Consider the following 15,086-nt stretch of genomic DNA (forward strand, 5'->3'; position numbering starts at 1 on the left):
CCAGGAGCATCACCTCACTTCTGTTCCCACTGTTAACATAAGCCCACTTCAATTGCTATCTGTCTGGCCATATGTCCATCTAAACTAGGCTCGGCACCTCACTTTTATGACTTCCCTGATCCTGACCATTGGTTCTGTGTCTCAGTATCTCATCTCTATGACCTCCATTGTCTTCAGCATTCCCTCTGTATCTCTGTATGTTTCTGAGGCTGGATGCAAACTCTCTGCCTTCACTCTACAGAGGTGTCCCCTGCAGATACCTTACTGGGATGGTTTGTTATCTAACCCCCTAGGAAACTATTTGTATCTGTATCAGATTTCTATCTCTGGCTCTAGTAAAATCTCTTCAAATTCCTTGAGATCTGCTATAGCCTCTTTAACCTTTTTGAAGCCATTCTGAAAAAAAAAACAAAACTTTATATCATATATATCATTACCCTGAGATAGGTAGAATGTCATCTGAGAGTTCATATTAGTAATTAAGATTGGAACAAAATAACCTGTATTTTCCAATGGCCAGCTAGTAAAGGAAATCAGAACATGTAAATTGCAGCCAGTGATACCTACTTAACTTGTGATTTTATTGTTATTCAATAACTTCTGACATTTTTTTTTTTGAGTTTCAGAAAGATTTGCTTTAATCTACATTAAACTCTGGGGCTTGTTGAATAAGAAGGGTTTTGTCAGTTCCACTTATATTCTTTTTTTTTTTTTAATTTTTATTAACATTTTCCATGATTATAAAATATATCCCATGGTAATTCCCTCCCTCCCCACCCCCACACTTTCCCATTTGAAATTCCATTCTCCATCATATTACCTCCCCATTACAATCATTGTACTTACATATATACAATATCAACCTATTAAGTATCCTCCACCCTTCCTTTCTCCACCCGTTATGTCTCCTTTTCAACTTACTGGCCTCTGCTACTAAGTAATTTCATTCTCACGCAGAAGCCCAGTCTTCTGTAGCTAGGATCCACATATGAGAGAGAACATGTGGCGCTTGACTTTCTGGGCCTGGGTTACCTGACTTAGTATAATACTTTCCAGGTCCATCCATTTTTCTGCAAATTTCATAACTTCATTTTTCTTTACCGCGGAGTAGAACTCCATTGTATAAATGTGCCACATCGTCATTATCCACTCATCTGTTGAGGGACATCTAGGCTGGTTCCATTTCCCAGCTATTATAAATTGAGCAGCAATAAATATGGTTGAGCATGTACTTCTAAGGAAATGAGATGAGTCCTTTGGATATATGCCTAGGAGTGCTATAGCTGGGTCATATGGTAGATCAATCTCTAGCTGTTTTAGGAACCTCCACACTGTTTTCCACAATGGCTGGACCAGATTGCATTCCCACAAGCAGTGTAGAAGGGTTCCTCTTTTTCCACATCCCCGCCAACATTTATGATCATTTGTTTTCATGATGGTGGCCATTCTGACAGGAGTGAGATGGAATCTCAGTGTAGTTTTAATCTGCATTTCCCTGATGACTAGTGACATAGAACATTTTTTTAGATGCTTATATGCCATTCGTATTTCTTCCTTTGAGAACTCTCTATTTAGCTCCATAGCCCATTTTTTGATTGGCTTGTTTGATTCCTTATTATTTAACTTTTTGAGTTCTTTGTATATCCTAGATATTAATCCTCTGTCAGATATATAGCTGGCGAAGATTTTTTCCCATTCTGTAGGTTGCCTCTTTGCTTTTTTCACTGTGTCCTTTGCGGTGCAAAATCTTTGTAATTTCATGAGGTCCCAGTGGTTAATCTGAGGTTTTATTGCCTGAGCAATTGGGGTTGTATTCAGAAAGTCTTTGCCAAGAACAATATGCTGAAGGGTTTCCCCTACTTTTTCCTCTAGCAGTTTCAAAGTTTCCGGTCTGATGTTAAGGTCTTTAATCCATTTGGACTTAATTCTTGTGCAATTCATGGCGAGAGAGAAGAATCTATTTTCATCCTTCTGCAGATATATATCCAGTTTTCAAAACACCATTTGCTGAAGAGGCTGTCTCTTCTCCAATGAGTATTTTTGGCATTTTTATCGAATATCAGATGGCTATAGCTACTTGGGCTTACATCTGGGTCCTCCATTCTGTTCCACTGATCTACATGTCTGTTTTTGTGCCAGTACCACGCTGTTTTTGTTACTATGGCTCTGTAGTATAGGTTAAAATCAGGTATGGTGATACCACCAGCCTTATTTTTGTTGTTCAGTATTATTTTAGATATTTCAGGTTTTTTGTGATTCCAAATGAATTTTTGGATTGTATTTTCTATTTCCATGAAGAAAGCCTTTGGAATTATGATAGGGATTGCATTAAATGTGTAGATTGCTTTAGGTAAGATTGCCATTTTCACGATATTGATTCTTCCAAGCCAGGAACAAGGGATGTTTCTCCACTTTCTAGTGTCTTCTGCAATTTCTCGCTTGAGTGTTTTAAAGTTCTCATTGTATAGATTCTTTACTTCCTTGGTTAGGTTTATTCCAAGGTATTTTATTATTTTTTTGATGCAATTGTGAATGGGAGTGATTCTCTGATTTCATCCTCTGTGTGTTTGTTGTTAGCATATATGAAGGCTACTGATTTCTGTGTATTTATTTTGTATCCTGCTACATTGCTGTAGGTTTTGATCAGCTCCAACAGTTTGCTTGTAGAGTCTCTAGGGACCTTTATGTATAGAATCATGTCATCTGCAAATAATGATAACTTGATTTCTTCTTTTCCAATTTGTATCACTTTTATGTGTGTCTCTTGCCTTATTGCTATGGCTAAGACTTCCAAAACTATATTAAATAAAAGTGGGGACTCTGGACACCCTTGTCTTGTTCCTGATTTTAGTGGAAAAGCTTCCAGTTTTTCCCCATTTAATAATATGTTGGCTGTAGGCTTGTCATAAATAGCCTTTATTATATTGAGATATGTTCCTTCTATTCCCAGTCTCTGTAGGACTTTTATCATGAAGGGATGTTGGATTTTGTCAAATGCTTTCTCTGCGTCTAATGAGATGATCATATGATTTTTGTCCTTCAACCTGTTTATGTAATGTATTACATTTATAGATTTGCGTATGTTGAACCATCCCTGCATCTCTGTGATAAAGCCTACTTGGTCAGGGTGAACGATCTTTTTGATATACTCTTGTATTCTGTTTGCCAATATTTTGTTGAGAATTTTTGCATCTATATTCCTGAGGGAGATTGGTCTGTAATTTTCTTTTTTTGTTCTATCTTTGCCTGGTTTTGGTATCAGGGTGATGCTGGCCTCATAGAAGGAGTTTGGTAGAATTCCTTCTTTTCCTATTTCCTGGAAAAGCTTAAGAAGCAATGGTGTTAGCTCTTCCTTAAATGTCTGGTAAAATTCAGCAGTGAATCCGTCCGGGCCTGAGCTTTTTTTAGTTGGGAGATTATTGATAACTGTTCGGATATCCATGTTTGTTATAGGTATATTTAAGTGATTAATCTCATTTTGATTTAATTTAGGTAGGTCATATAGATCAAGGAAATCATCCATTTCTTTCAGATTTTCATACTTTCTGGAGTATATGCTTTTATAGTATGTCCCTATGATTTTTTGAATTTCTCTGGAATCTGTTGTGATGTTACCTTGTTCATCTCTGATTTTATTAATTTGTATCTCTTCTCTCTTTCTTTTGGTCAGATTTGCTAAGGGTTTATCAATCTTGTTTATCCTGTCAAAGAACCAAGTCTTTGTTTCATTAATTCTTTGGATTGTTCTTTTTGTTTCTATTTCATTAATTTCTGCCCTAATCTTTATTATTTCTTCCCGTATAATGATTTTTGGTTTGCCTTGTTCTTCTTTTTCCAAGGCTTTAAGGCGAAGCATTAGGTCGTTTACTTGCGACCGTTCTAATTTCTTAATATAGGCACTCAAGGCTATAAATTTACCGCTTAGAACTGCCTTCATTGTGTCCCAGAGATTTTGGTATGTTGTGTTCTCATTATCATTTGACTCTATAATTTTTTTGATTTCCTTATTGATTTCTTCATTGACCCATTCATCATTTAGTAGTGTATTGTTTAGTTTCCATGATTTTGTGTATGCTCTATAGCCTTTCTTGCTACTGATTTGTAGTTTAATTCCATTGTGGTCAGATAGAATGCAAGGAATTATTTCAATTTTCCTGAATTTGTTAAGATTTGCTTTGTGTCCTAATATATGGTCTATTTTAGAGAATGTTCCATGTGCTGCTGAAAAGAATGTATATTCTGCAGCCTTTGGATGAAATGTCCTGTATATATCTGTTAGGCCCATTCCTTCTATGACCTCATTTAGTCCAGATTCCTCTCTGTTTATTCTTTCCCTGGATGACCTGTCAATTGATGAGAGTGGGGTGTTAAAGTCACCCACCACCACTGTGTTTGGTGTTATCTGTGAACTTAGTTCTAATAGTGTTTGTTTGACGAATTTGGGAGCCCCCATGTTAGGTGCATATATGTTTAGGATTGTAATGTCCTCCTGTTGGAGTGTGCCCTTAATCAATATAAAGTGACCTTCCTTATCTTTCTTGACTAACGTCGGACTAAAGTCTACCCTGTCTGATATTAGGATAGCAACCCCTGCTTGTTTTCTAGGCCCATTTGCTTGAAACACCGTCTTCCAACCTTTCACCCTAAGATAATGTCTATCCTTTGTAGAAAGGTGATTTCTTGGAGACAACAAATTGTAGGATCCTGCTTTTTAACCCAGTCTGCAAATCTATGTCTTTTCGTTGGGGCATTGAGTCCATTGATATTAAGACATATTATTGAAAGGTGTGTATTTATGTTTGCCATTTTTTTTGTGTGTGTGTGTTTCTTGTTCTACCTGTGCTCTCTTATGTTAACTGGTATTTGAGTATAGCTTGTTTTTTCTAGGTTCCTTATATGTGTGCTTTTCCTTTTGTTCAGCATGGAGGATTCTATCAAGTCTTTTCTGTAGAGCTGGTTTTGTCTTCAAATATTCCTTTACCCTACTTTTGTCATGGAATGTCTTTATTTCTCCATCTATTTGAATGGATACCTTTGCAGGATAAAGTAACCTTGGTTGACAGGTGTTATCTTTCAGAACTTGGCATATATCACTCCAAGCCCTTCTGGCTTTAAAAGTTTGTGTTGAATAATCTGCTGTAATCATGATGGGCTTGCTTTTGTAGGTAACTTGATTTTTCTCTCTAGCTGCTTTCAATATTTTTTCTTTGGTGTGTGTGTTTGGAAGTTTGATTATAATATGGCGAGGAGAGGTTCTTTCTGGGTTTTGTCTGGCTGGGGTTCTAAAAGCTTCCTGTATCTGTTTTGGCACCTCTTTCCCAAATTGGGGGAAATTTTCCTCTATGATTTTGTTCAAGATGCCTACTATGCCTCTGGAGTGGAGTTCTTCTCCTTCTACTATGCCCTGACTTCTTATATTGGATCTTTTCATAGTGTCCCGAATATCTTGAAATTCCCACTCATACTTTTCTATAAGTTTGTCTTTCTCTTTGTTGGACTGCATTAGGTCTGCCACCTGGTCTTCTAGCTTAGATATTCTGTCCTCTCCCTCATCCATCCTACTGGTGTGATTTTCTACAGAGTTTTTTATTTCATTAACTGTGTTCTTCATTGCTAGTAATTCTGACTGGTTTTTCTTTATTATTTCTATTTCCCTATTTATGTCTTGTATTGCCTTCTTTATTTCATTAAATTGGTGTCCTGCCTCTTCTTTGATTCCTTTGATTTCCTCTTTGATTTCCTCTTTGATTTCCTCTTTGATTTCTTCTTTGATTGTTTTCATGTGTTCTTTGACCTCTTTGAACATATTTATAATTATTCTTTTGAACTCTTTCTCAGGCATTTCCTCTAACTCTTTCTCACTGGAGGACATTTCTGATGCATTAATACTTTTAGGTGGATTCATATCATCTTGCCTTTTAGTGTTTCTTGTGTTATAATGTATATATTTTTGCATCTTAGATTAAGTTAATGCTTGGATTTTCTAGCTAGGTGTGTATTCTTAGCTGTATCTATTGATTTGATGTAATATATTTTCAAGATAGGACCTTAAGGTGTTAGGTGTGGCTCTTAAGACTCTCAGAGTATCTACAAAGATGTTCTTAGGTGTTGAGTTTCCCTGCTATAGGAGTATTCAAGCAGGCTGAGTGGAATAAAATACAGGTAGATTCTAAAATTTAACTAAACACTGTACACATTCAATCAAAAACAGCCCTGAGTATGTATGCAAGAGTAGTTATTATAATGACCAGATCCTCTATCAACAAAGAGGTTTAGATTTCTGGTCTGTTGAGGGATCCAAGTCAGTTTGTGACCAAGTGAGACCCTTCCCTGGTGCAATCCCAGTTACCTTGGGTGATTTTGGTCTCAGTCAAGTTGCTGCCTGGGTCGTTGGGCTGCTGTTCTGATTTCTGGAGCTGGGCACTTGCTTTTCCTACGGGGCAAACTGAGCCACTGCTGCTGCCTCTGCTGCTGCTGTAGCTGCCACTGCTGGAGCCACCACTGCTGTTGAAGCTGCTGCTGCTGTGTCCACTGCTGCTGCTCCCCCTGAAGCTGCTGCCGCCGAGTCTGCCGCTGCTGCCACTCCTGGGTCTGCTGCTGCTGGGGCTGCTGTTACCAGTGTTGTTCTTTAAGAAGACACAAACTTTCCATTTATGTTTCTGGCATAGCAAGCTTATATCATAAATGTGACTGATTACGTGATATCTGTGATTCTGATATCTTCAGAGAAAGTGAATTGAAATTCCCATTTTGGTTGTTTGACTTAATATAGATGCCAATTCTCCTCCACCCATACTAATCCTTGATATGCTCAGCCTTTTCTGCTTCAGCCATTATAATTTCCTGTGACATGTTGGGCCTTTGGGGGCTTTTAGTTAGATGTTTCTTAATAGTTAAAGGTGATTTTATATGCTTATTGGCATGCATATAACTTTTTTAGTAAAATATCTTGACTATGGTAATATAAAATTTCCTGTATTTACCATTGAGATATTGTTCCTTTTGAATTGTAATTTTGTATTTATTTTTTTTCTTTTATTATTATTTCATTGACAACATTTTGTATGGGTACGTAATGTATTGGTAACTTCATTTCCCTCATCCCTGCCCCCATTTCTCTGGGGACCCTCTTCAGAGGGGTTGCAGGTAGTCCCTATGGGATTATGGGTTACACATTGTTGTAGCAGCCGTCAGTTATTTTGGTGGGGAAGGAATGCCTCTGGGCATGATGTTTCAAGCTGTGGCTCTTACAATCTTTCGACCTCCTCTTCTGCAAAATGCCTTGAGCTGTGGTTGGTGAGTTTTAAGTCTACATCAGTGCTGAACCCTTAGAAGCCTCTAGATCTCAGCTTCAGTAAGTGTTGAGTATCCTCAGGGTCATGTCTGTCTCCTTCACACTGGTACTGATTATTAGGTTCACCATGGAAGGAGTACTCTTGCTTGTCTCCTCAATTCCTCTTTGGTTTCAGCTGTGGCTTGGGTAAAATATGAGGGGTAGTTTATCTCCTCGGGTCTCACTATCTTCTGAAAAAGAACAGATTCTCCAAAGAAGAGTCAAATCAGCCTAATTTAAATAGGAAAAACATTATTAATTTAGGGAGAATTTGATGTATATAACCCTCCTTTTAGCTAAAGACTAGTGACAGCTTGACACTGGAGAGCATTACTTTTGTCTCTATAGGATTCTGATCTGGTTTCCAGTTCCAAATAAGGGTCCCTTTATACTGAGTGGATCTTTAATAAGTCAGAAAGCTGTTGGTTACCTACAATCATTTTGTTACTGAATTCTTAATTTCTTTGTGCATGCCTTTTGTTCTATTAAGGTATGCTAATATTTTTCCTTCTTTAGGTTGTTCTTTTAATTTTCTCCCCAACTTCATTTGGGAAGCAAAGTTTTAACTTTTATTGAGTTTACTTTATCAAAATTTCAAAGATCATAATTTTGAGTGTTGTACTAAAATTTTGATAGGATCCATGGTCATAAAATTACTTTTCTTAGTTTTACTGCTTGCTAGAAGTTTTATGGCTCCAGTTTTTATATATAACTCTATGATTGATTTTGGATTACTTTTTTCACATGGCATGAGGTACAAATGAAAGGGTTTTCACTGTGCATATGTATATTCAGTTATTCAAATACAATTTGTCAAAGAAAAAAAACAGTCTTTGAATAACCAATATACTTTTTCAACCCTCATTTATATGTATGTGTGGAGATATAAAAGGTCTAGTTATGATTGTACTCTTCATTTTTTTAGGTTTTCTATCCTTTCATATTTTATATTTATAGATATGTACATATACAAAATATGTATTTAGCATAAATTAATATGTATATATTTAATAGCCTTGTTGATACATTTACTCTCTCTCTCTATATATATACATACATTGTATGTATATATGTGTGTGTGTGTGTGTGTGTGTGTGTGTGTATACATATATATATATATATATATATATATATATATATATATGTATGTGTGTGTATATATATATATGTGTGTATATATATATATATATGTATTTGACAACATCTATAGTTAGGGGCAACAAACCATGGTATTTCCCTCCCCTCCCCCACTTTCCCCTTCATAACTCTGCTCTTCTTCACATCCCCTCCCTCTCTCCATTAGTCTCTCTTTTAATTTGATGTCATCATCTCTTTCTCCTATCATGAGGATCTTGTGTAGGTATGGCTAGGCACTGTGAGGTCTTGGATATCAAGGCCAATTTCTGTCCAGACAGTTATGTATAAGGATTAGTACCTTTCTTTTGGCTCTTACATTCTTTCTACCACCTATTCTGCAATGGACCCTGAGCCTTGAGGGGTGTGATAGAGATGTTTCAGTGGTAGACACACCTCTGTCCTTTCTTCTCAGCACTATGTTGCCTTTTGGGTCATCCCAGTGGTCATTGCCATCTGATAAGAGAAGCTTCTCTAACCAGAAGTGAGAGTAGCATTAATATATGAATATGAACATTAAGTGTAATGCTTTCAGGGTAACTTGGTGCGAATAATATATGCATTTATCCAGACAAGAGCAGGCTTTATGCCCCTAAGGCTCATGACCTCCGCTGCCATAGACATGATCTTACTCTTCTAATGGTGCTAATAACTATATGATCCTGATAGCTATCATTTTGTGTCTTCAAAAATACTAAGGGGAGTCCTCTAACACTTTTTACTTACTATTCTAGATCATTTGCATCTTTCATGAATTATGAGGGCAGCTTATAATTTGTACTAAAAATTCTAAAGGATTTTTATTGTTCTTTGAATGCAATTTATTGAGGTAAAATAACTTTTTAATGATACATAATCATATAAACCATGAACAGGATATTTCTGATAATTTACCTTGATATTGATCTTGGCTAGGAACATTTTAGTTTTCAATATCTCTCATTTTTTAAATTTATCTTATATTTGTTGTTACTACAAAATTCATTTTAAATGATATTTCCTCAATATTATCAATTTAAAAAATACATATAGCAAAAATGTTTTTCATCCTTACTAAATCCACTTTTCTAGGGTTTTCTTTTATAGTAGCTCTTGGATTCCTTTTTACTTAGTCATTCATTTATTTTTAGAGAGAATGAGAGAAAGAGCACATGTACATGAGAGAGAGAGAGTAAGAGAGAGAGAATAAGAGAGAGAGGATTGCTCTTGGGTTTTTATGCGAGTTTTATGCACTGCAATTTAATAAAATTTGGCATGTTTTCTGTTTTACTGCTTTTATTTCACTGGTCAGAACATTGGATAATGTTGAGTTAATAATAATGAGAATGGTCATTCTTCTCTTGCTGCTTTTCTATTTCTATTCATATTATGAGTATGCTTTAAACATTTAAAATAAATTATTCATCTTACTCTGATTACACATTTACTGCAATTTTATGTGTTGATTCTTATGACTTTTATACAATTAAATTTTGTCCCTTTTTTCTAGTGCAAAAATATAAATGTGGATATATCTAAAATTTTATTGTCAAAACTTATTTTAACTCCTTCTAGGTTATTGTCAAATCTGGGCCAGGGACTTTCCTTAGTCTGGCTGTGTATGATGATTATATCTTCTGGTCAGACTGGGGAAGAAGAGCAATCCTGCGGTCCAACAAGTACACTGGGGGAGACACAAAAGTTCTTCGTTCTGATATTCCACATCAACCAATGGGAATCATAGCTGTTGCCAATGACACCAATAGTTGTAAGTTGTATCACCTCAAATTTTTAATGTTTTCTAGTAGTATGAATTTTGTTTGGTCATCATTTTGAGGAACAGTATTGAATAGTTACCTTTCAATTTATTAAAATTCCATGAAATACTTAAGTAATTTCTATAGTGCTTTATCAACAGAAGAGCAATCTCAACATTACTTACTTATAGAATTCTATTTAATGATCTCCTACTCTTCATATCTTTGAAATTCAAATTAAGATATTTTAAGAATAGTATTTCTTGATAAGCTTTACATTTGGGCTTAAAAATTCTCCAGTCACTGCAAAACTTGAAAATCTTAGTTTGTAGTATTAATGTGGTTTCCAGTGAGGCTATCTCATTTAAAATTATGCTATTCATGACAAATATATTAGCAAGACATAGTGATGCATGTAATGCAGTTTTCTAATGTGCTTCTCTTTTGGAATGCTTAGATTGTCACACTCCTGAATATTCTTTATTTATGGAATAACACTGTGTCATTAAGGCATTTCTATAGCTTACTATTAACCTATAATTAACACAGACTAGGCATTTCTTTCCAAGTATTATCTAAAGCCTCTCCATTGCAGGTGAGCTCTCTCCATGTGCTTTATTGAATGGTGGTTGTCATGACCTCTGTCTTTTAACTCCTGATGGAAGAATAAATTGTTCCTGCAGAGGGGACCGAATATTGGTAGATGACAACAGATGTGTGAGTAAGTAAAGAGAATCAAAATGAAATAAGACATTTCTACTTAAAATGTCATTGGCATGTGTTACAGTTATCTTAGTGGATCCCTAAATTTAACTTACCCACCAATAGAAGTTCAACTTGTTTAGGTCTCTTCTGTGAAAGGAACTTGTTTCACTACTATACTTAATTAAAGCACCATATGATAGGTAATGGTAACCAAAACAGTGATAAACACTATCCAGTTTAATTTAGAATTGACAATGTTGGGGCTAGCTTAAGAAACACCTGCACACAAGAGCATTTTAAAACTTGTAGCTGTAAATTTGAAAATACACTAATTAAAACATTAATTAAAGCTGAAATGATCTAGAATTTATACAGTTGATCAGTAGCCTTGCAGGAAAACCACTCAGAGTCCATTGCAGTATGTAAATGAGAGGATTGTAAATGCAGATTATTTGTAATCATTTCCAAACTGTTAATTAAGAATGTAACATTCCAGCCTTGCATGATGTTTATGCCTCCCAAAGGCATTCCACTTTTTAATTAGTATCATTACAATATACACTTAATAACAGCTAAGTTCCCAAAATAAATAATGGTTCAAGTGTTTTAATAATATCATGAAAAATTAGCAAGAAACATAAAAAGGTTAATTTCTTTTTAACATTGAGACTATTTGTGTATGAGAATGGTGAACAGAAAAGCACCTTGATAGGAATTAGTGAATTAACTTTTAAATGTGTCAGGTTTGACAAAATTTTCTCCCTATGTGTAGTCTCATCTCTCATCTTTTTACTTTAGAAAATTAATAGAGAAGGGTAGGTTTACACTATAAATAAATAGATTTCATCTTTATCTTCAGTCGCTTTCTGCCTTTGTCCATGAAGATGATCTTCTCTTGTGTCTTCTACAAATTTTTCTTCTTGAAATCTGGTACCAAACCCATGACACCCATTAGAATAAAACTGCACCTAAACAAATGAAAGGGGAAAGTATTCCATGACTGTTAAGGCAAAGACTAAATTTATTATCCCCAGGCCACAATTTCCCATGTATTTTTTTTGTTGTTGTTGTTTAGGACTTTGCTGAAAAGCTCAGGACATTGCTTAAACTATCTTTTCATTTGTGCATGTGGCTTCAGGCCTAACAATCTGCATCTGATGCAGTCTACTAGCCTAGATAGCCCTATGTTAGAATCACTCATATTTTTCCCACAGGCTAGTATTCACGTAATGCTTTTGATGAAAGATGCAAGACTTATTTGTATACAGTGGAGGCCTGCTGCTGAAAGTAGGTTATATACTACTGTCCCTCCTGTGCCACCTGCTTCTCTTTGATGAAAAGAAGAGATGCTCTAGAGAGAAAAATATCATTCCAAGCTAGCACAGCTGCATCACCATGGAGCTGGAGAATGACACTGGGCTCCTCAGAGGTGACAATTTCCTCTCCAGGCAGACTCTATTCACTGTGAATTTGTTTTGTAACCCTGTGGTCCAATAGTGAAAAAGCAAAGTAGCCGTTGGCTTTTTCATGTCAAATCCATGTATGAGAAAAAAATTCTGGCATATCTATATCCACACCTGAATGAGATCATTCAGAAATGTTTATGAATGTAATGCCTTGTTCATTATAAACACCTACCTGAGGACAAAGGGTTTGGGGAACCATTTACTGTCATAATTGTTGATAAGATATTCATGCAGTTGCTAACCTGAGCAACAGCCATCATAAAAACAGGATGAGCAAGCAGAATTAGTTAAAGTCATTGTCAGGAAAGAGGACAAGAGGACAAACAAATTCTACTGTTCCTAGACAGATCCAGAAAACTCATCATGCTGTTTTATCAAATGTATACAAATGAGGAAGAAGAATTGTGGTCCTACAAAAAATTTTATATATATATATATATATATATATATATATATATATATATATATATATATATATATATATGCTCAAACATGCATGATTTCCCAAAAGGAAACATGAATATGAATACTCAGTGTGGATTTTCCAATAACAACAAATTGTTATTGGAAAGTAGAAAGTAACTAGGTTGTAATGAAGCAGACCAAGTAAGCCAGGAGCAAGGATAAACTTTCAGTCTACATTTTTCTCATTTCATGAGCTAAAGTGATTCTCTTATAATGCCAGTAATGTACTTAATGCTTTATAGTAAGTGTAACATTAATTTTTAGGGTTGAAATATGTTTTATTCATGGCTTTAAATAGGGATCATTGAAAAATATCTCATAGATATGGAAATGTGCAATAGTAAGTTGCCTGGGAATTGACTTGGGTTTTCTGTGGTACATGAGAGAATTCTCTCACTTAATGAGCAGTGGTGATTATAATTTTTAGCTTAATAATTCATTGCCATTTTCACTGAAATGATATTCTTCTTTGACTGGTGGCTGAACAGTAAAATTTTTATCACACCAGAAAATTGTATTTGTAATGTTTTTCTTATCACTAAAAAATTCAGAAAGTACAAATTTGTATAATGTATAAATATGATATTACAATTACTGTAATTCAAGGAATAATGAATAAATAAAACACTAGATAGGGTATTACTGTATATTCAACTGAATGAATAAAAAATCTGACTGGAAATAAAAAGTTAAACTGTATGTCCTGTATAAATCAATTTTAATTACAACAGACATAATTAATATGATTTGATGGCCATGTACAGTTGTTAAAACAAACAATAGATTCCAAAAATTTGTAAGTAGGTACATTTTTAATAAGGAAACAATTGATTTTCATCAGTACAGGCCACTAAAATCAGAAGTCACATGTGACACTGCGAAGGAAACTGCTGTAGAAGAGATATTGGGGATTTTGTCAGTGTTAGCTTATGCCTGCAACTTAGAACAAACCATATTTTAAAAAGAAAGAAAGAATGAAAAAACTCAGACTAATTACACTCGAAAATCCTGGAAATGGCCAGACATGGTAGTGGGCAGTGGAAGCTGCCAATGTCAGACACGGCTTTCTGGATTCTCATTTCAACCCTAGCTTCCAGTGCTTTCCAGACATAAAGGGAGCCAGAGGCTGAGGAGGATTTTTAGTTCTACTACTTCTTAGCAAGGTGATAAGCTACTATAGTTTCCTCATAAGAAAGTTTGAGATGATCAAGTCAGAAGTGAGGGACAAAGGAATCATCTTCTTGATTGAGAAGATTTCATGTTAGTTATTAAGGAATGCATTTTTTATATGGAGAATTTTGAATAATACATAATATATTCTATTATTACAAAAGTACTGTCAAAATGTATAAAGCTTTTTTAACTTTTATTTTTTATTGCTTTTGTGTGTGTGTGTGTGTGTGTGTGTGTGTGTTTTAATTGTTTGTTGTAACAACATCTCACTGTGTAGCCCAGAGTGGCCTTGATCACACTGTGTAGCTCATGCTAGCCATGACTTGTTTTCTTCCAATCTCAGCTTGTCAAGTGCTGAAATTACATGAATGAGCATCTACTCCTGGCTTACTGGTTCTTTAAAAAATACATATTTTTAATATGGACTGTTAATTATAAACTGATTTTACTCTATACACATATAGTCATCGATTGATTACCAAAATATACAATTAAGCATAAAATAATAATAATCCAGCAACCCCCAAAACACCTAGTTCATGCCTTCAATTCTAATACTCAGGAGGCAGAGGTAGAAGGATCGCCATGAGTTCGAGGCCGCCTTGCGACAACTACATAGTGAATTCCTGGTCAGCTTGGTTAGCGCAAGACCTCAGGGGGGAAAAAAATACTTAAAAAGATAAAGTAAGAACAGAAAGTTTCCCTGCTAATTTTTAATATACAAATGTCATAAATCATTGTCTTCTGATCCAGCTTACATTTTCATATATTTTAATTTATTTTTGTAACTAAGATTAAGGAATACAATGTTAATGGCATCAGAAACAATTATCATTACAGTAAACATTGAATTTCTTTTTTTTCTTTCAGCTAAAAACTTCTCTTGCAACATTTATTCTGAATTTGAGTGTGGAAATGGTGAGTGCATTGACTATCTGCTCACCTGTGACGGCATTCCTCATTGTAAGGATAAATCAGATGAAAAATTACTCTACTGTGGTAAGTGTCTAACAAGGGATTGCTCATTATAGACACATGTTTCTTGTTCTTTTAAAATATAGTTTTTAGCTTGTT

At 35.1% G+C, this 15,086-nt stretch overlaps 1 protein-coding gene across 2 annotated transcripts in view; it reads left to right on the forward strand.

Annotated features, from left to right (window-relative positions):
- The window catches only part of Lrp1b (LDL receptor related protein 1B), a 2,087,209-nt gene that overhangs the window by 1,766,145 nt on the left and 305,978 nt on the right, over positions 1–15,086 (forward strand). For both annotated transcript variants that reach the window (XM_045147485.1, XM_045147484.1), the window contains 3 exons: positions 10,022–10,214; positions 10,799–10,924; positions 14,883–15,011. In XM_045147485.1, coding sequence (XP_045003420.1) covers positions 10,022–10,214; positions 10,799–10,924; positions 14,883–15,011 — 448 coding nt within the window. The remainder of the gene's footprint in view (positions 1–10,021; positions 10,215–10,798; positions 10,925–14,882; positions 15,012–15,086) is intronic.

Source organism: Jaculus jaculus, chromosome 4 (genome assembly GCF_020740685.1).
Source record: "Jaculus jaculus isolate mJacJac1 chromosome 4, mJacJac1.mat.Y.cur, whole genome shotgun sequence".
NCBI lineage: Eukaryota > Metazoa > Chordata > Mammalia > Rodentia > Dipodidae > Jaculus > Jaculus jaculus.